Source organism: Lagenorhynchus albirostris, chromosome 10, assembly GCF_949774975.1.
Source record: "Lagenorhynchus albirostris chromosome 10, mLagAlb1.1, whole genome shotgun sequence".
NCBI lineage: Eukaryota > Metazoa > Chordata > Mammalia > Artiodactyla > Delphinidae > Lagenorhynchus > Lagenorhynchus albirostris.
Window position 1 is genome coordinate 84,274,350 of NC_083104.1, and position 22,737 is coordinate 84,297,086.

At 38.7% G+C, this 22,737-nt stretch overlaps 1 protein-coding gene across 1 annotated transcript in view; it reads right to left on the reverse strand.

Annotated features, from left to right (window-relative positions):
* CARMIL1 (capping protein regulator and myosin 1 linker 1) overlaps positions 1-22,737 on the reverse strand; it is a 318,449-nt gene that overhangs the window by 80,815 nt on the left and 214,897 nt on the right. The window contains exons 18-24 of the mRNA XM_060163549.1: positions 20,038-20,119; positions 19,152-19,251; positions 18,997-19,051; positions 14,077-14,249; positions 12,454-12,522; positions 9,617-9,710; positions 2,854-2,952 (exon numbers count right to left, since the gene is read on the reverse strand). Of these exons, the coding sequence (XP_060019532.1) occupies positions 2,854-2,952; positions 9,617-9,710; positions 12,454-12,522; positions 14,077-14,249; positions 18,997-19,051; positions 19,152-19,251; positions 20,038-20,119 (672 nt within the window). The remainder of the gene's footprint in view (positions 1-2,853; positions 2,953-9,616; positions 9,711-12,453; positions 12,523-14,076; positions 14,250-18,996; positions 19,052-19,151; positions 19,252-20,037; positions 20,120-22,737) is intronic.

Here is a 22,737-nt window from a genome sequence, read left to right on the forward strand (position 1 = left end):
CTGATCAGTATAAGACTAGAAATCAACTACAAGAAAAAAAGTGCAAAACCACAAACATGTGGAGGCTAAACAATATGCAACTAAACAACCAATGGATCACTGAAGAAGTCAAAGAGGAAATCAAAAAACACCTGTAGACAAATGAAAATGGAAACACAATGATCCAAAATCTACGGGACGCAGCAAAAGCAGTTCTAAGAGGGATGTTTATAGCAATACAAGCCTATCCTGGGAAATAAGAACAATCTCAAATAAATAACATAACTCTGCACCTAAAGGAACTCAAAAAAGGAGAACAAACAAAACCAAAGTTAGTAGAAGGAAAGAAATCCTAAAGATCAGAGCGGAAATAAAAGAAATAGAGACTAAAAAAAAAAAAAAATAGAAAAGATTAATGAAGCTAAGAGCTGGTTCTTTGAAAATATCAACAAAACTGATAAACCTTTAGCCAGACTAATCAAGGAAAAAGAGAGAGAGGGCTCAAATAAATAAATCAGAAATGAAAGAGAAGTTACAAGTGACGTTACAGAAATACAAACAATAAGAGATTACTACAAATATACACCAATAAAATGAACAACCTAGAAGAAATAAATTCCTAGAAACATACAATCTCCCATGACTGAATCAGTAAGAAATAAAAAATATGAACAGACCAATTACCAGTAATGAAATGAAATCAGTAATAAAAAAAAAATTCCCAACAAACAAAAGTCCAGGACCAGATGGCTTCACAGGTGAATTCTACCAAATACTGAGAGAAGACTTAACACTTACCCTTCTCAAAGTATACCAAAAAATTGAAGAGGAAGAAACACTTCCAAAGTCATTCTATGAGATGAGTGTTACCCTGATACCAAAACCAAAGACACCACAAAAAATTAAAATGACATCTGCCCAAGGTAAGAAAATAGAACAAACCATACAAAATGGTCTCAAATGACAAAACTTTCCCTACCAGTCAGTTCCTCTCAATCTGCTGAAATAAACATTTTTGAAAACCCTGTTTTAATTCTTTTGGTGGCTTCCATTTTAACTTTAAATAGATTTACATCTGTATTTTTTATTTATGAATTATAGAATATAGATTATTCCATGAAACAAAAAGTAAAAATTTAGTATACTTATACTACCACTCACCTTTCTCCCTCTTCAACTCCGAATTTTAATTAGTTTCATTACTTTTACATTAAAATTTCCAACATGTAAATTTTTTAGTGTAGCAATAATTAGGTGTTCCCTTCCTGTCTAAGTTGATATTAAAATTTTAAGTCCACTAAAATGCAGGTAAAGAATTATGATTATGGGATTCATAGAGAAAGAAATGTAATCCTGTATCTTTTAATTCTGCAGCTCAAAGCAGATTTTCCCAAAGTGGCAACTTTTTAAAGCTTTCTTTCAGCTCTTATAACTTCTATGATTTCGTTTCTGGTTCAGTTTCTTATTTATACCTCGTATTGTATACTTTCTTGTTTTTCTTTGTTATGCTGGAGAATTTCCTCAAAAAGCCTTTTTTCATATGGAATATTGGGGGTAAAATTTCTGGGTCCATGTCTGAGTACAGTTTTAGTCTGCCCTCGCATCTGTTTGATAAAATGACTAGATATAGAATTCTTGGTCCAAAACAAATCCCCCTCTGAACCTCATTTGTTTCTAGCAATTGAGATTGAGGCTAAGAATTGGTGCCAGTTCCCTTGTAAGATAGCCTGTTTATTCTGTCTGGAACTCTTTAAGATGTTTTTTCTTTATTCTCGGTGTTCTGACGAGGTGTGGGCCTTTACCCATTCATCCATATCAATTTCAGTAGGTCAACCCCAAGATTCATATGAAATGCTTTTCTATTATTTTCTCTTTTTTAACTTTTTCTATTATTCTTTTTAAATTTCAAGGTTCCTATTAGAAGGCTATTGGTCACTTTTAATCTCTTCATGATTCTGACTTACTTTTCTCTCATATATTTTATCTGTCTTTTTACTGCATGTTTTAAGATTTTCTCTTCTTTTCTACCAGAGAAACAGCTTAATTTGTGCCCTATTGGTTAATTTAAATCTATATTACAGTTTTCATATTTTCAACTGTTAAGCATTGTTTCTTATTCTCTGATTATTCTTTTTCATAGCAGCTCATTCCTATTTTATGGATATAATATTGTCTCAATTCCTTCTGAACTTACTTATTACAATATTTTTTTAAAGTCCTCTGCCGTACTCTGAATTATCTGAGCTCAGTTCTTTGGTTTATCTTCTTCTTTCTTTGACATCCTATAGGTTTTCCTCAAATATCTTATGTTCCTTGGTTTTGGTTAACATTTTTGGAGGAAAACATTCCATACTTTTTTTATTCTAAAGTTGGGTAGAGAGAAGAGGAATGAAGTAAAAAACAGTTTAGTTTCTCTTCAGCACTTGTGTTAATTAACATTCAACAAATTCTTAATTATTCAGAAGAATAATTCTTAACAAATTCTTAATTATTCAGAAGAATCTGGGAATTTGTTTCCTACTCATAGAAGTGAGAGCGAGTAGAAGAAAAAGAATAGGATGTATCCAAAGTAGCAAATTTGATTACCCTCAGACTTTTATCATCTGTAATCCAGGGTTCCTAATAGTTGTATATAAATCAAAGATACACCTTACTGATAATCTTAAAAGGCAGAAATCATCAACAATGAAAAATGCATATTTAGCATTTCTAAACTCTACTTAACATTTGTTGTCATTTTCAGAAACAGGTTCTTACTGCCCCATTGGGAATGATTCAAACGATAAAAATCCTTGGTCCCTGGTTCTTTAAAGGGTCAGTTCAGCATGTGTAGGAGGAGGAACTGTCACCGGGAGAAGACTGGCACCTTCTTACCTGCTGCGTGGTGCTGGTGACAATGCCCTGCTGTAGGCGGTAGGCCTGCTCTTGAAGGTATTTTCTAGTCTCGTGATTCCGGAGCAGATAGTTTTCTATCTGGAAATTAAGCACATGTCTCTCTCAAGAACACATTTCGACTCAGCAGAGAGTAAAATCATAAGTGCAACAGCCAGTTGCTAAACTGAAGACCCAAGCGACTAATTCACACATCCTGCCAGGGCCTTGACCCCACAAAACGTATGAGATGGGGAAACTGGCTATTGTCGTGATGCATTACGGGTGTTTTTAGTTAGAAATTTCACTCGCAGGTAACCAGGGTAATTTTTATGTGACTCAGTAGTTGACAAAGATGAGCAAGTGTTTAATTGCCTGCAGGGTTAGAGACCCCTTTTAGTGACTTCTCATCACTTTACTGTACACGATCGCAATCCTTCTCTCTCACAAATTTTTAACCACTAAACAGTTCAGAAGCTAAATAAATACCCCTACAGTGTACGGATGGTCCTTTCTGAACCCCTTGGCCTTATCCACCAGCACTCAGAAAATTCTTTATTTTAAGGGAAAAAAGGAGAAAATAGGTACAAAATTGGAAGGATACAGGCTGGTACAACTCAAAACCATATACCAATTTCCTTAATCCACCAGGTTTACATGTTTTCTCAAAAACAGGAATGCTTTTAGCAAAATTACCAAAAATAAGAAAATGGATTTCTACAGAAAATGAGAAATCTTGAAGTTGCTTGACAATCTATATTTTTATACATAGACAATGTTTTATGAAAAATTCAAACATACAAATGATAACTAGATTGAAATAAAGTATTGAAGAAGAACAATATACAATGGATATATAATACATTGAAAAATGTAAACTATTGATTATAATGAATACCTATTAATGTGTTTTTTTAAAGAATGATTGAGATGATTAAGTATGCCATCTATTTTTTTTCAGTTGTTGTTTTTATTTGTTTTCATAATGCAACTTAACCATTTGGCTTCTAATTTGTCACTACAGTTCCCTGGTTAAGAATTTCTAGTAACTGTGAGGCTTTCAGGATTATTACATTTTCATTTTCATTTTGCATATGCTAAAATGACTACTACTTAATGCCAATTAGGAATAATTAAAATATAGGCTATAATTATTATCATCCTTGGAAACCATAAAGCAGAACAAAATGTACCATTCTACTAAACATAAATGAAGATATTATAAAAAAAGATCCCTGAAACGAAGCATCATTAAAGTGACACATTAATACCATGACATTATATTACATTAATTTTCTCTTGCTGCTTCCCAAGAAGTCATCTCTTTCCAAGGTGACATTACCATCAAGGTAGAATGTCTTTGCTAAAAAAAGATTCTGCCTAAAATATGACAGGCACACTGCCACCCAGCTTTGGGTGATTTTGTTTTGTTCTTCTACATTTGGCCTCGTTAAGCCCTGGCCATGGGCCAGTTCTGAGAGCAGCTTGTTTATTCAGGAGGCTCAGCTCACACACAGGCAGCGCACCCAAGGCTGGCCCATGGGCTTCCAGGCCTTCCCCAGGTGCACCAACAGGGCTTCACAGACTGAGCCCGGAGGGAATATGTTAGAAAAAAAAATAAAATTCAAAGCTCATTTCTAAAAGCTAGTGCAAGGGGAAGGAAGAAAAACAATGCTTAAGTGTCTTTAATAACGGTGAAAGTTATTTGCTGAAAGTATTTGCATCTGGAAAGCTTACAAGGTAAACTTTCCTTCTGTGCACCATTAGAGACCAAGACAGAGAACCAGGACAGGACACGGGCCTGACTCAGGTCAAAAGGAAAGAGGAAGAGCCAGAAGTGTCATTAATCACATTTGCCAGTACCCCTGGGCAGCAGTGACCTGGGAGACAGTCTACAGTCAGTCAGACATCTTCAGTCTCATTGCTGAAAATAGCAGCAGCACAGAGGGCAAAAAAATTCTGTTTTAATAAAGGAATCTTATATTTAAAAAAAATAAAGATTGAGTATAGAATCACAATATTGTTTTTCAGTAGAGTAAAATTAAAGAGCCATAATTCTTCCAGAGGACAGTTCTGTTAAAATGAAAACTTGAGGGGCTTCCCTGGTGGCACAGTAGTTGAGAGTCCACCTGCCGATGCAGGGGACACGGGTTCGTGCCCCGGTCCGGGAAGATCCCACATGCCGCAGAGCGGCTGGGCCCGTGAGCCATGGCCGCTGAGCCTCCGCGTCCGGAGCCTGTGCTCCACAACGGGAGAGGCCACAACAGTGAGCAGGCCCGCGTACCGCAAAAAAAAAAAAAAAAAAAAAAAAAAAAGAAAACTTGAATATATAAGCGCATAGTTAAATACTATAGCAAAAAAACAATAAATATGAGCTTTAAAGTCACCAATTTTCATTTAAAAAAGACACAACTTTTATAATTAATATATTTGTATACTCTGCATTTGCTCTTTGTTTCTTCTTTTAACCTCCCCTCTTTTTCTGCCTTCTCTGGTTTTAAGTATTGTTATAAATATTTTAGTGGTTTCCCTAGTGTCTGCAATATACATTTACAATTCATCCAACTCCTCTTTCAAATAACACTGCAGTTGTCCCTTGAACAAACAGGTTTGAACTGCACAGGTCTGCTTATAAGTGGATATTTTTCAGTAGTAAATACTACAGCATACATGGTCCATGGTTGGTTGAATCCATGGATGAAGACAAGAAGGGCCAACTATAAGGTATACTCAGATTAAGCCCCATGCTGTCCACGGGTCAACTGTATACCGTTTCACAAATAGTGCAGGTACAGGTACATTATAAGGGAGTATCACCAATTTCTCCCTTTCACCCCTTGTAACACTGCTGTCTTAGAAAGTATTTCTTCTTTATTTTTGAAGGAAAATATTGCTAGATACAGAATTCTAGGTTGCTGGGGTTTTTTTCAACACTTTAAATAAATATTTCACTCTACTTTCTTCTTGCTTGCATGCTTTGTGACTCAAAGTCTGATGTAATTCTTACCCTTATTTCTCAATATGTAAGGTATATTTTTCCTCTGGCTTCCTTCAAGATTTTCTCTGTCTTTGGTTTTCTGCAGTTTGAATATGATATGCCTACACATCATTTTTTTTTTGCGGGGGAGGCGGTATTTATCCCGCTTGGTGTTCTCTGAGATCCCTGGATCTGTGGTTTGATGTCTGTCATTAATTTTGGAAAACTATCAGTCATTATTACTTCAGACATTTCTTCTGTTCTTTTCTCTTTCTTCTCCTTCTGGTATTCCCATTACCAGGATGTTCAATGTTTTGTAATTGTCCCATAGTTCTGGGATCTTCTGTTCTTTTTTTCCCCCTATTCTTTTTCTCCTCTTTGCATTTCAATCTGGGAAGTTTCTACTGACATATCTTCAAGGTCAATGATTCCTTCCTCAGCTGTGTCCAGTCCACTGATGAGCTCATAAAAGGCATTTTTTTGCTTGTTACAGCATTTCTGATCTCTAGCATTCCCTTTCGATTTTTTTTTAGAGTTCCTGTCTCTCTGCTTTTATTACCTATCTGTTCTTGCTTTTTTTTTTTTTTACTTTTTCCATTAGAGCCCTTAACATATTTGATCACAGTTATTTTAAATTACCTGTCTGATAATTCTAAAATCTGTGTCATATCTGAGTCCGGTTCTGATGTTTGTCTCTTCATACTGTGTTTTTTCTTGTCTTTTAGCTTGCCTTGTAATTTTTTGTTGAAAGCCAGATATCATGTAGCTAGTAATAGGAACTGAGGTAATCATTCTTTTAATGTGAGGCTTTTATGTTCATCTGGCTAGAAGCTGAGTTGTGTTGAATGTCTGCTGTAACTGTATATGCCAGTTAATTTCTTCTATTGACCTTGTTTATGTCTCCCCGGCTGTTTTGGGGTTTCCCTAGAAATGCCTCCTTAAATAAAGTGTCTTACAGCTTTGCTTAGTTGTAATTCAGTGTTATTATAATTGATTTGTGATGGAAGTATAATACGGAGGGGAAGCATTCTATATAATCATATGATTAAATTTAGGCTTTTTTTTTTTTTTTTTTTAAACCAGGCCTGAGTCCCTGGACTGTGACCTTCGGAAGTGTTTCTTGGCCTTTTTTTTTTCCTCCCTTATGTGCAACAGGAAGGCTGGAAGGGCTGCAGTGGTCTAACTGTTTTCTACTAGGTCAGATAAGGCTCTGGTAGAATAGTTTCTCTTGAGGGTAGGCCTTTGTTATGGAGAACAGCATGCTCTGAGTGTATTTCAAAATGGTTACTTTTTCCCTTCCCCCTGCCAGAAACAGGAGTGAATTATTCTCCTCCAATCTTCACTGTGATAACTTGGGTTCTTGTAACTAAAACCCATGCAAAGGTCAGGGCCTCCCTAAGACTAAGCACCTAGGAGTATTTAGCTTCTTTTTTTTTTTTTTTAAGCTCTTAAACTAGTCCACACTAAGCCTCCAGCAATTCATCAATTACTGTTTAAGCATTCCTCTGAGTTACCAGCTCCATTAGCTTCTGCCCCTGGTAAGCTTTGATTCTCTGTGATTCTCTGTATTACCATCTCTCCAGTTTCCAGGGTGACAGTTTGCCTTGTAACCTCAATTCTCTGGCAGACCTAAGAAAAGTCACTGATTTTCTGTTTGTTAAGCTTTTTTTTTCTTGTTGTGAGGATGGCAATGATGACTTCCAAACTCTTTACATGTCTAATCTGAAACCAGAAACCTTGTTTCTGTAGAATATGTCTTTTGTTATAAGCTGACTAATATCCTTTAGGAAAGTGTAAAGATATCGAACATTTGTATATTGCTTTACCGTCTACAAACTGCTTTTCACATATACCACCTCATTTGATCCTCATGGACACCTTAGGTAAATTACTTAATCACTCTGTCCTTCAGTTTTCTTATCTGTAAAATGAGCATATAATAGAACCTACCTCATGAGTTTGTTTTAAAGATGACAGATGTTAATTTATGTAAATCATTTAAAATAGTGTCAGGCACTCAATATAAACTATATGCTAAGTGTCAGCTAAATACAGTTATTGTGTAGCTTTATTTTTTATGTAGATGGAGAAACTAAAATTCAGAAAAATTAAATACATACTGAATTTACAACGCTGGGAAGAGTTTGATTTAGTCAGATCTTCTGAATCCAAACCTTAGATGGCTTCTTTTGCTACACCACAGCTTCCTCTCCCCTCCATTCCTAACCTTACTCCCTTTAATTCACTGAATGTCTAAAGAACATCCAAGCATGCATGCCAGGTACTGCGCTAGCTTCTGAGAATAAAACAAGATGAAAAATATAGGCTCTGCCTTCAAAGAGCTCACAGTCGCTGGGAGAAAAAAAAAAAAAAAGAGGCAGGTAACTTAAAACAATGTCACAAGGCCAGTGACAGAGAGAACCACAGGAAATTGTGAGAAGACCACCTACCTAGCAGGGAAAAGGGACTCCAAGAAGTCTTCCTGGATGCACTGAACCTTGATTTCAATCTCAACAGATATGCACAGTAGTGGGGAAAGCACGAGTATCATCTAGAGTCCAGCAGTGATTCTCAAATGTTACAATCATCAGGACAACTCAGAAAAACACAGATGGCTAAGTCCCACCCCAGTTTCTGAGGCCCAAGAATGTGCATTTCTAACAAGTTCCTTGAGGTAGAGCAAAACAAAGACTAAGGGTTGGTAAGAGATGAAATTGGCGGTGAATAGGAGGCAGATCCTGGGCAGAAATTCATGATAAGTTAAGGAGATGAGGCTTTATCCTAAAAGCCACCAGGAGGAATGAATTGAACGTTTTAGTCTGATCAACTTCACCATGAAGGAAGATGGCTATTTTTGACTGCAGCATGGAAAACAGACAAGAGGATGTAATCATCCTGGTGAGAGAGGATGAGGTTTGAATAAAGGCATCTGTTATAGGAATAGAGGGAAGGAGAGTTAATGAAGAGATTTATGCGCTAGAATCAGTAAACTTGGTGACTGATTGGCTACAGAAGATATAGAGGGAAAAAAGTCAAGCTTAGGAGATTGGACAGAGGGTGGTACCACCAGATGAAAGAACAAAGAGGGAAGAAAGATTTAGAAGCTTTCCCAAATAACATCATAATAAAGGTGGAGCAGGCTTCCTCAGATGGGAAATATTTGAGCACATCTAAAAGTAGAGAGAAAGGTAGCCATAACCATAGAACGAGAAGGATGAAGATATGAAAGAGCGAGGGAATGAGTCACAGGGCAAGTTTCCAGCACAGGGCAGAGATGTTGGGGTCAAAGGCACTGAAGATGGCTGGGCTTTGAAGGGGAAGGTACCCATCATCCTCTGGGGTTGCCAGAAAGGAGGTGGGCATGGGTGTGGATTCAGACACATTTATAGACAAAGGTGGTAAAGCGAGATCTCAGTAATGCCCTAAATTTCTCGATGAAGAAGGAAGGGAAGGCTCTAGCTGTTGAGGATGAAGGGGATGAAGGTTGTGCTAGCTGTCATTCACTTGTACACATTCTCCAATGGACGAAGAGGGAGGTATCCATGCCTAAGTCTGGCATGTTGATGCTGTAAGAATGTTATTTTACTCCATTTAAATTTCATGACAAGTTCTAGTCTTTATTTTATTCCTCCCCCAGTCATGCATTATGCCAGTCATGATAAGAATACAAGCTAATGTGAAAAAAGCTTTGTAAAAGACAAAGCACTGTTCATATGTTCAGAATGTATTATTCACACAATTCCACTCCAATGTGAATTTATTATAATTAAGTTACTGATCCTTCAATACCTTCTGCAGAGCCTCTTCTGTTTTTTCAGGGTTTGTTTTTAAGGCTTGAGAAGCATCATACATAGGAATTGGCATAAATCTCAACGTGTAGTTCCTAGAAAAAGGAGAAAATGGTATGTTTATTTGAAAATAACTTCCTATTATCTTAATTCAGCACCCTTTTAAAATCTGAAAAGAGTTGCCAGGGTGTCTTAGAAAATTCTAAACTACCGGACCATCTTAGGCCCCTCGACTGCAGGTAGGTGGTCCTACCACCTGTGCGACACCACAAGTGACCTCGTCGATTCACGCTGTCTACAAAACCTACACAACTTGAAGGAATCTGGTTTTGTTGTTTTGCTTTCAGTTTTCAGTTACAGTAAGGACAGGATTTTCAAACTGGAACTGGAGAGATGGTCTGAGAGAAAGGCTGGGAAAAAAGTCCAGCATCAACTTGCTACTTGGATTTTAGTCACCGACAGATCTGAAGGTAACTTGATTACCACAGTGACAACGTGACAGACAGACCCGGAACAGTAGAGGAAAACCCCAAAATAGAACCAAAACATTTGCTCGCCAAGCCAAGGATGTGAGCATCCACAAAAACCATCTGTTCAGGCTCTGGTTCCTTTAAATAACCAAGTCCAAGACCAGTGACTGTCTTTAGAAAACCTTCCTGCTGGCTCAACAACCTGACCTCTGCAGGGCCTGGCAGTGGGCACCCCAGATCAGCCCGAGTGCCCCAGGCTCTAGACACCAAGTAAAGCAAGCAACTGTGGAACTCTGGGTCTATGTAATACCTCACACGGCTGTTGCCCGGCTGATGAGACACAAGAATGCAAGGGTGAGTCATTTTTGCGTGAGAACTCTAGATCCGCACTCTGGCCTGTGTTCCTGAACTTGCTACAAAGTGCTATGTGTCTGGATGAACACTCACACCTGCTCCCCTACCACAAACTCTAGACCTGGAGATGCCTCCTCTCTCCCAACCAAAATGCATCTGTTTCTACAAGACACTCAGGAAGGATGACCCTGTGGGCCACGCGTTGGCAACCGGTACCTAGGCATCCCACAGCTGGCTTGTTTCAGGTCTCTCAACAACATTCATGGTGTAACTCTTATGGACAGTCAGATGGCTTCTACTGGAAGAATAAATGAACAACTAATTCCTAAAATAGGTACTAATAATGAAGAAATAATAAAGAAAATAAACAGTCATCTTAATAAAAGCAGCCAATCTGGATGGTTACCTAATGGGAAAAAAAAACAACTGTTCTTCATCCAGTCCAACTGACAAGATGGCTTAAAGTAAAATAATCAGCAAAGACAAGGCTGTTATTTCTATAACTTTAATTTTTACCTTAGCTTTGTTTGAGCAAAATTGCTTTTGTTTGACTTAAGAGGAACCAGCCAACTGAAATTAACAGATACTACGTCTCTTTTCGCAGCCTTGAAGCTTTTCTTTTCCCTCATCCACTTTTCATCATGCTTCAGACCAGTGTGGTTTATTTAAACCAAATGTGATGTCACACCATTGGCATCTTGTAGCACAGAGTACATAACAGACTGTGATCAGGGAGTTCTACTTTCAATCTGGAAATGTGGAGTGCTGAGGCTGCATCCTCTTGGCTTCTCACAAAGACCTGCCTGGGCTGGCGGTCTGCGACATCATTAGAGTGGCAGATGTGCTGTGAGCACCCAAATGCAGCAATCTGTAAATATATGTTTCCACTCAAAGGTTCTGTGTGCAATAGGTGTAATTACAGGAGGTTCTGCAGTCACAGAAGTCTCCCGGCGGAAGTGGCCACGATGACTGATGGCATAAGCTGCCTTATCCATGTTTAGCGATGGCTGGTGGTGGCAGCAACTTTGACTTCCTGGCTAAAGGAGAACCACGGGATTTAGAACTGAAGCCACTTAGAGATGATTTACTGTGATTTCTCACTTTATAGAAGAAAAATTCATCAATGAGGTGAAATGATCATAGGCTCAAGATCATAGGCTTATTGGTGACAGAGCTGGGGACTGAATGGAGGGCTCCTAATTCCAGGTCTAGGCTTTTATCCAGGTCACCATGTTGGGCATGACAGCTCCACCTGAGGGGCCGTGCATGCAGGAAAACACAAAATAATGAGCACCCCCTCCCCCTCCTAAAAGGCCCAACTTCTGTGCTACTGGCCCCTAATTTCCCTCCTACATTTTGTAACCTCTCGTTTTTAATGCTATAAATCTGCTTTGATCATTTCTACCATTAGAATACAATAGGAGGATTGAAAAGCTCAGAAAGAACCAGATTTCTAGCATTTTTTCAGCCACGTTTGTATTCTTCTTTCCTCATTTAGTTTACTGGGAAAGTAAATTTGACAATAAGTAACAGTTGCAGACTTTAGTTACGAAGGTAATTTAAAAAAAGCCTTTTACAGGAATGAGACCAGTGAGCCCTGGCCTTGCCACTTCCTCAATTTCATTTTTATTTTCTGGACCTCAGCTTTCTTCTCACCACTGGATTCAGAGTTGTCATCCTGGGCAAAAAAAGTGAGAGCCAGTGGAAGGAGATTTAAAACCACAAGGAGAAAGAAGCAAGGTGACCGCTGTGTAGCACCCTCCACCCCACCCCCCTGCAACCATGATCTTGTGTGTTCTGTGGAATAAGCATCTCTGCTCTCATTTTATAGATGAAGAAACTCACAGAAGAGGAAAGTCAACGTCTTCCCAGGTCCCATGGCTGGTTAGCAGGAGACTAATCAGACCCAGATCTTCTGATTCCCAATCTACTGCTACTTGTATTACCCCACAGAGACACAAACACCATTGGTTCTTTTCTATTTTTCTAGACAGAAGTCCTAAGTCAAACTTACTTTTCCATAGCAACAGCTATATCTTGAAAGCCTTGGGCAGTAATGTTGTTCTTGTCCCATATAACAGTCCTGTTTGGAAACCAAATCACATAAATGATCAGATACTTAAGAATGGAGGAAATGATTCTCCCATTGCAGATAAATCTCTTATAGGCAACACTGTCTAGGTATTTTAGTACAATGAGCAAGGAATAATGTTCAGCTTTGTTTCAAACAAAGCAAGGATGAGCATTTCCCCCAACATTAGATTCCAAAGCCATTCTCTGCTCAAGTACTATGAAAAAAACCATACTTAAAAGCAACAGCACACACGTTAACTTACCACTAAGTCACCTAATGCTCTGCTAGCCAGAAAGCCCTATTTCCCTGATATTCTCCCAACATATTCTCCAAACAGCATTCTAGTAGTCAAGTCTGAGGCTGAAGTGATTTATACAAGAGGCTAAACAGTCTCATGTCCAACAGAAAGAATTCCAGATACTGAGACTTTTTTCTCTTCTAAACAACTAGAGGGACAAAGTGGTCATATTTTCTGACATTTCATCGCTGCCCTGACGTGATATGATCAGCAGTCCCAGCAACTGAGTTCGCTCTGCTGATAAACCTCAGTTACTCTAGGAGGTGTAAATACAAAATCTATTTTGGAAGAAAAGTACGACTTTCCTTTCAGAATGTGAATACTTCGGAAGTATTGTAGGATTTGTCAATTCACCTGACACATGAAATGCCTTTTATTTGTCTGAACGCTCCCAGGCTCACAACCTCTAATTGCTTTCTTTCTCTTCCTAACCTCAACGACCTTCTTCACGTACACACTGACCTTCAAAGAAACTGCGGCAGATTTTCGCTTTTGCCTTCAGTTTAGACGGAAGGTGCGGGCTCTGCCTTGCACTGGGAAGCAAGGGAAAGAGCCCTCGAGGAGCAGCGTGGATTATTAACTCTTCCTTCACCAGACTGCCGGGCTAGGTAGCAACTGGGTCTCTCTGAACGATGGCTGGTAAACGTGGTTACCAGATAACTAGTCCCTAAGAGAAGTGGTTACTGCATAGCTCATCCTTAAGAAAAGCCATGCTTGGGAAGCACTACGGATGAAAACCACTGAACAGAAGAGTTAGCATCCAGTACAAACTTGCCTTTGACACAGTGGACTTCATGGATCCCTTGGGTTTTAGGTCTTTATGTTGCAGGAGTGGGAAGGGAAGATAAGACGCTGGGCTCACAACCAAGTACAGGGAAGCCCCTCGTGTTATTCCTCCAGTCTTCCCAGCTCTGCCCCCAAACCCCTCCTCTGCTGTCCCCTGCCTTTCCGGACACATCAGTCAGCTGCCAACGCTGCTGTGAAATGGGAAACTGCAATGGTTCTCAGCCGGGTTTACCTCATAGTGGAAATCTTTAAGACAGCAGTTTGAAGGAATGACTGTGTCTAAATTTGGGAACACCCTCCTCCATATTTTGAAAAAAGACTTGAAGCTGTCGCTTCTGCTCCCCAGCTGGTCGCCTGGGAAACTCAGGCCTCACACGAACACAGCCGGCCCTCCCCAGTGGTTGCTGGGTCGGACCCTCTTCCAGACCTTCCTTTGAACCAGCATCCACTCCTCGGGGCCGAGGGCCCGGCCTGCGTACCTGAGCTTGGTGTTGATCTGCAGCGCTTTGGCCAGCATCTTTGCCCCCATGTCCCCCATGCCATTCCCACTGATGTCCACTGTGGTCAGGGAGGTGTTGCTTCCCAGGGCATTGATGATGATGGTGACCTCGTTCTTGAGTTTCGAGTCAGCCAGGGACAAGGACTGCAGAGGCTGTGGAGGGAACACCAGGCAGCGCTCACACAGTGTTGTCAGAGCTGCTGCCGCTCGCTGGGACCCACTTCATGGAGAACCATCAGGGGAGGGACCCACCGCACAAACACAAAGTGCCTCATTTGGAAACTTCTGGCCAAAAGACACTGATGAATGGGACCTGAAGGTTCTGGACCCTTGGAGTCAAACATGAAGAGCTTGTGTCTTAATGTTGAATATCAGCCACCTCTCTTCTAAGGGAAGCTGTGGAAAGATACCCAGAGTGGCGGATGCCAGCTCTTTTGAAGTGGAGGATGGGAGGAAAGAAATAAAAATACTACACAGAAACGTCTGCACTCCAGTATGGCAACACTATCCCTTGACCCATTTTATTTCTATGCAAGGTAGAAGGACGTCTTAAAATACTAGTAGAGGAATCCTAGTACTAAATTACTAGAAGTAGTAAATGCAAAATAAAACCCAGCCAAGATCAATAATAACTGACATTTATTGAACACTTAACCACTATTTAAGCTTTTTACATATATTTACTCATTTAATCCTCCCAGTAACCCAATACTTAGGTATTATTATATTAGGTATTGTTATCCCTACTTCTCAAGTAAGAAACAAAAGGTTAAGTGATTCAACCAAGGTCACACAGAAAGTAGCTGAACAGGAACCGGACAGACTGGTTACAGATTTTGTGTTTTCAGTTCCTACACAACATTGCCCTTATTGGCTTATCCTAGATCTTTTTGATCCTCACTCTTAGCTTTGTCTTATAAGATCCAATCAAAAGACACACTTACAATTTAAAAACAAAAAGTCAAATGTGTGTGACCTTTTCATTACCGTAAGCTGTGTGGTGAACCCGAGCCAATCCACTCACTATCTATTTAAACCAGAGACTGAGAGCCCTCTGCCTGGAGGCATGTTTTGTTTGGCCTACAGAGTATCTGACCAAAAAAAAAAAAAAAAAAAAGAATGGGCTCCCTACTTACACCCAGCTCACACGTGTTTATGTCACCTTCCTAGCCCTGTGGGTATTTAAATTGCAATCCCTGATTACAACCATAACTGAATTAATGAGGTGGTGCGAATTCCAGGACTTAAGCCAAGGTTGCTCTAAAAGTCAGATCTAAGACTTCTCCAGGGGATTTGGATGCCTTCTGGGTTGCCTGCGGTGGTCTACACTGGCCCAGCCGTATTCAACAACTGTACATGCTAACTCCATGAGCAGTTCGGACATTACAGGAGATGGATGCTGGAAGCAGCTTCTAGGATCATCTATGACCAGGTTCCATGGTGGCCCGTGGGACTGGGGTTCTTGAGATGTGCCTAGGTGGTCTGTAGGACCCCCGCACAAATCGTGGGGTGTATTCGTGTCCACTTAACCACTGAACATGGACTTCTAATAGAACACCTGTTCCAGGCACATCTGCCAAAAGGCTCAGGAGGCAGAATGAGAGTGTTGACAGTTTCAAGACTCGTATGTCCACAAACTGGCATTATGCATTTGGTTCTACTTTTCCCGACTGATTGTCCTTATTGTCCAAATTTGACCATGTTTTCTAAACGTAATACATCTATGGTAAAATCAAAAGGTAATATTATATAAATTAGAATCAAATTTCTTAAGGTTAAATGGCATAGTAAGTGCTAAGTCAATTAAAACCTCAGCCCAAAAGCCTGCATAATCTTAGACTCAGGCAGGTTTAGGGAGGGAGCTTCAATTTTCTTAAGAGTCTACGTTCCAGTAGATAGAAAAAAAAACTCAACGAAAAATGCTTCAGACTCAGAAAACTTCATGTTTTAAATGAAAACATAAGCAATGCTGCATTAATAAAAAGCTGTAATCGCATCTCCCATCATTTCAATAAGCTCTATTCAATGCCTACAAAAATGACACATTACAGCTTCTTCCTCATACTGGAAAACTGGCAAGTCTCCAAGCTGGAGAGCACCAATTCCAGTACTATATTCAAACCCTAATACACCCCAGTTAACACTTAAAAGTAATAGGCAGAGGCATTAATGCGAACAGAACAGCCGGAATTGCATGCATATTTATAAGGTCATCCCTTCCTGATTTACTGCACTTCCAGGTAACATTACTATTTGAAATCTTACTACTCCTGTTCATAGCTGAACACGCCTAATCTGACAATCTGTCTCCTTGCTACAGGGACTCCCAGGACAAACACATACTGTTGTATTGTTTACAACACAGGTTTGTATGTAATATTCCAGAACAAGAGTCCCTGTCATCTTGGCCCCTCAGTGTTACCGTCCCTCGAATCTCGGAGCAGCAGCCTGACAACCACTGTCTAGAGCTGAAGGTGACACGGGAGCCCGTGTGTCTAGGTTGTCCAAGTGAACATACTGTGCAATATCGGGAGAATAAAGTATTCCACACGCTGTCTAAGAATAAGCTCTACAGACACAAGGTCAGAATGTAAAAAGCAAAGTTTTCTTTTTATATGTAGAAACCTTTAAAAAAATAAAACTGAAAAATGAGCCCAATGGCGCCAGTTATTGGTGGAATTTTTATAGTCACAAGACTGAACTCCTAATCATTTTAAATAGTTTTGCACATTACTGATTCAGAAGTAGAAAAAGAATAAAAAGAATGTAATTACTTATTGAAAAAGCCACCTACTTTTCTGTGACATGAACATAAAAGGCTTTTCACTGTACATTATTAGCGGCAACTTTTCAAATTTATAACAGAGTTCACATTTTTGTAGCAGACTTTACCATCTGCGAATATGTTTTTAGGTGTACTTTAAATATCAAGATTATCTTTGAGTAAGAGACTTTGAAAATTATAGGAACAGAGTTTGAAGACCCTCGTGTAATAAGCAAAACATGAAATTAAGAAATATATTTTTCATAACATATAAATTTTCCTGAAATATGTGCTAAGGAACAAATATTTGGGAATGATTATTAAATATGATTCTGCAGGGCTTCCCTGGTGGCGCAGTGGTTGAGAGTCCGCCTGCCCATGCAGGGGACGTGGGTTCGTGCCCCGGTCCGGGAAGATCCCACATGCCGCGGAGCGGCTGGGCCCGTGAGCCATGGCTGCTGAGCCTGCGTGTCCGGAGCCTGTGCTCTGCAACGGGAGAGGCCACAGCAGGGAGAGGCCCGTGTACCGCAAAAAAAAAAAATATATATATATATATATATATGATTCTGCAATACTGGCTTCCCCAACCTTTTAAAACTGGGCCAGTACTAGGAAATCAAAATCTCAAATACAGCAGGGTGGTATAAAGTCAAATTAAATATGTAAAACAAACTGCATGAATTCTGAAAAGTGTAAATTACATTCTAATTATGCCTCTAACTTTAATAACCCGGTATAAGAGTACAAAATATGGGGTTTATTAGCAAATGAGGACAAAGAGAAGTGTCTGAATTCATTAAATAATAATGAGTTTCATTTCTAGTCCACAGGTTGGAACTTATATCCACACAATGAAGAGGCAGGACAACAGAATTTTCTCCTGCCCTCCAGGTCAGAGCTCCACAAAGAGATGTGGGCAAGGGTAAGCAAGGAAAAGTACCCGTCTCCATCTCTCCTGACCGCATGGCTTCCTCCAAAAGTTTAGCTTACAGTTTTATAGTAGAATTTGCTATAACCCTGTGTGAATTCAAAATGGGAAATGATACTTTTTGCTTTTAAAGATTTTTTTTTTGATGTGGACCATTTTTAAAGTCTTTATTGAAGATGTTACAATATTGCTTCTGTTTTATGTTTTGGTTTTTTGGCCGCGAGGCATGTGGGATCTTAGTTCCCCCACCAGGGATTGAACCTGCACCCCCTGCACTGGAAGGCAATGTCTTAACCACTGGACTGCCAGGGAAGTCCCGAAATGATACTTTTTTTAAATGTGGCATATCTCACATGATTAATACAGGAAATCACTCTTATAACCTACAAAAGTAGCTATCACCAAACATGAATAATATGAATCTTCATTATACAAATTGATTTGGATTTTAGGAACCATAAAAGCTCTTTGGTGGCTGAATAGGACTAAGATAGGAAAGGGACAAAATCTTAAAGAGCATCAGTAAAATATAAGATGTGATGCACCAGGTTTAAATGAAAGGAATTAATGGTAGAGCACTTCTCGCTTTGTCTATAAAATATCTTCCTTTATCCTAATGCATTTCTAAGGGCAGCCAAATAGGATACTATGTGAAATTAAATTTCTTTACCCTGAACCGAGTCTTAGCCAGGAACAACTAAAGGGAATTAAAATAGAAGAAGGATTATTAGAGCTCTAGACACAATTTAAGATGGGGGACAACTTTCTTAGTCTCTTGCAATTCTGCATAATTACTAGATGAAATTCAAATTAGCAACATGATGCTTCTCAACATGATAGAAGGTTATAAAGTCAACTAGAGAGTAAAAATTCACACTTGCAGATTAGTGTATTAGCTGAAGCTAGGAAGTAGTCAGGCTTATTAAAAGATGGGCTTAGGAGTCAATGTATACGTCTTTTCATCTATTAGTTACAATCTTCCTTTAATTAGTGATAAGCTGAATAAAGTGAAAGTAGGTAAATTTTAAGTACACTCTAAAACTGTACTAAAGCATAAATATTTATTGCACTTAAAAACAATAACAATAGAAAATGTATACAGAGATAAAATTATCTGAAAGCATATCTGCATTAACCCAGCAGACATAATTCGTAAGAACAGCAACAAACGGCAGATTTTAGGCAAGAGTGTTAAAAGTAATACTCACTGATTCTTCATCTTGAATCATCTGTACTAAGTTGTCCAACACAGGTGTCAGATTTCTAAAGAGATTTTAAAGATGTGGACAGTGGAATCAAATCAAAAGCTTTCAGGAGGCTGGTTATTTTCATCATTGTCATATAAAAAATGCAAAACTCTTACTTGGATTTCATATTATTAAAATTTTTGCCTAACGCCAGGTGTTGTATGGATCTGTTTTTACTGAGCCACACTATTAGGGTAGATAGGTCAGATTCTAAACCTGGAAAGAATCAGAGTAAATGGAGAATCAACACACATGTGGATAAATAAATTCTCAGGTGCAGCACAATTAAACAAAGGTGCAAGGCAGTGGATGACTTTCTGTACTGTCCTGAGAGTCCTGAGATGCTGATCCTTTTTCCCCCAACCCCCCACCAAAGGTACTCTGTGTCCTCTTATTTCACAGGGATAAACTCATTCTCCACAAAGACTTACCTAAACCTCTTATGCAATCAGTGGCTAAATAAAGTCAACAAGGAATGGGGAGGCATGACAGCAGAAAATTTCATCTCTCCCCATCCCTTTGTGAAAGAAGATTCTGACATACTGTTCACTGGGAGGTAACCGCAGTTAAAGTTGTCTATGCAAATTCATACTGCATTCTTGTCTGTGCAAGTTCATACGCACATGTTAATGTAACCAGTAGAAATAAAGCTAATGAAACAAGTTTCTGAAAAAATAAACAAGACCTCAATTTTATTACCACCAAGCATGCAAAAGGTTGGACTCAGATCTTTATCAATGTATTGATGACAAGTTTTTTTTTGTTTGGTCTGAATTGTTTTACTGCATAGACTTTTCATTTTTGGCCATGGAAAAATCTTAGTAAGACTTTGGCACAGAATTATTCCATAAATAAACTCTGTTAAATTAAAAGGTCCTCTAGTCAAGAAGTGAAATAATTTTATTAAGGTGTCATCTAGATTGGGCTAGAAGATTATTTTCCCCTTACCAACTTGCTTCAAATAACATTTCTATGTCTTTTCTTCTCTGATTTCTGACTTACCATTATCGGAGATGTCTAGGCTGGTGATGTTGTGGATTTCGGCGATGCAGCCTTCTAATACCTGCGCACCTCCAGATCTCAGCTAGAGAAACACAAACCAAACAGGTAAAGTGATCACTGGAGGGGTAAAGCCAAAAAAATGAAAAATAGGAGATATAGTCTCAAACTTAGCACCAAAGAAAAAGTGAAAACTTATCAACTCCAAAAAAGCTATCATCAGTGTAAAAAGCTAATCACTAGTCATTATATGGTTTCCCATCTCACGTTAAGTCTGAAAATCATTAGAAAAAGAATCAGAAGACAGAGGCCACTCCCCATCACCATTGCCAAGATGGTCTCCGTCGACACACAAGAATTTTCTTCATTTCTGACTTTTGGAAAGCTAACAAATCCCTTTTATACATTAGAAACTGCTACTATTTTATTTGATTATTACAGATTTCAAGGTATAACTCTCCACCATGTAGCAGCAAAACAACCAAAGGAGACAGTAAAGACCTATAAAACCCTTTTCATCTTTTCCCATAAAACCAAAAGCATATTTTACAGAGTTCAGAGTATTTTTGTTTTCCGTTCAGCAACTATCTGAGTTCCTACTATGTGTAAAACACTGTGCAGGATGCAGTTTCCCAAGCTGTGGCCCTTTGTTCAGTAAACTTACGATCTAATAAGGGAAAAGAAATTCATTTATTGGGAAGCTACCATATGCCAAGGAACATGGTAGTTTCTCTATTCACTTAAGAAAATTTAAATTTATGTAAAAATTCTACACCAAATTGATAATACTTTCTACTTGTTCAAGTTTTGATGTAAACATTTAAAGAATCCTTATTTCACTATTTTAGATGAACTATGTCTGCGGTACTCTGGACCAAACCCTGCCAATTTCCCTGGCTGCTTACATGTTAAGTAGAATTTTGCACAGATCTTTGGAATTGCTTTATTCAGGAGTATTTCAGCTGGAGTGTTTAAATTCAGTCCTTTCTACTTTTTCAGGTAACAGCAGGTCACGGTGAGGTGCCTGATGTGAACTCTGACGGGGAGTGTCACACAGAGGCAGACCTCCCCAGGAGGCTGGTCTACACGCTTCAGGGAAACCAAGGCCAACCAACTCCACAGCTGCAGGGCTACGAATCCAGTGTGTGGAGCTATGGCCATTTTTATTATATTTTTGCCAAAGTACTGGTTTATGATTGGCTGTAAATTTTAAAACAACAACCAGGTTCTTCACAAATAGATTTGAGAAACACTGTTCCAGGTCACAGTTCGTTAATATCTGAAGAAGTGAATGTTATATGTAGACTATGTCAACATTAAAGCAAGAAATAATTTAGGCAAACACTTCCAAGGAATATAATTTGATTTTCAGCGCGTGAAAAAAATTATGCTTTTGAGAAGACAAACATAAGTTTTTACAATTTCATTATTTGCTGTTAGTGATTTCTCTGTTGAGAAGTCAAATTTCTACAACAAAATCTCTACTTCTTATCATAATGTATAGTAAAAATAGTCCATTTGCAAAAACGGAAAATAAAGGTGAGATTTCAGTGCTCAGTTCTGTTTATTTTACAAATACTCCTGACTGATACTTGTAGCATATACTAACATTTTCCAATACTAAAAAATGTCAACATACCCTAATTTATTGATTCATAAAGTACTTACACAATGGCCAAGCTAAGGAAAGCCCAAGGAGAAAAAACAAAAAATGTTAAGTAAGCAGAATAAGAACAGAGAAGTAGACGTCTATCAACACACGATGTAAAAAGGCAGAGTCAGAAAAAACACTTCAACTAAAATAAACTCCCAAAACAAAAATCCAAAACTTAAATAAGAAAATAACTGACCTTCAGTCACAAGAACATTCATTCGATTGAACTCACAGGTTATTAGATGCCTAAAATTCCCCCAAAGCTTAAGGCTTTCCCAAAACAGTAAAAGCTTTTCCATTACTGTAAATGAAAATCCTTTTAAACAAATTTGCATAATTAGAGGCTGTGTCTGCATGTATGCATGTGAAACTGGTTTTAAATTACCCTCATTTGGATCCCACACACCAGCATTATTTAAAAAGAATGCAAGATCAAAGAGGAGTAAATGTGACTGAATCACTCAATACTTTTTGAAATGTTAAAAATAAAATCACATTTCTTTCAAGAGAGAAGTGTGGTCTCACTCAAGGAAGGTGGAATATTTCAGCTGTTACTCATAGTTCTAAGTGAATAGTTTTATCTAATACAAAAACATCCATCATGGGTACAGAAACAAGGAAACTATAATCTAGAGAACTTTTAATAATTCATTTTCCTTCCTCAAGAGCACTGGCCATTTAAAAAGAGGTGGCAAATATTACAGGTTTAAATATAAAATAACCTCCCTATTTATCACTTGTCCTCTATAGGGGTTCCATTTTTAATGAAAAAATAATTTCCATCCTGGGAAATTTTCTCACATGAAACTGTGAATACTGTAAGATTCTCCAAGAACAGAAAATGGTTTGACGTGATCCAGTTCAACATATCCTTGCTAGCAGGGTTTGATGCCAAAAGGTAATTTAGAACCCAAGAAAGATATATAATACAATCGACCCTTGAACACCTCTGGGGTGAGCGGAGTTGGGGGGGCCGACCCTCCACACAATCAGAAATCCAAGTATAACTTTACAGTTGGCCCTCAGTATCCATGGTTCCTTCCCCACGT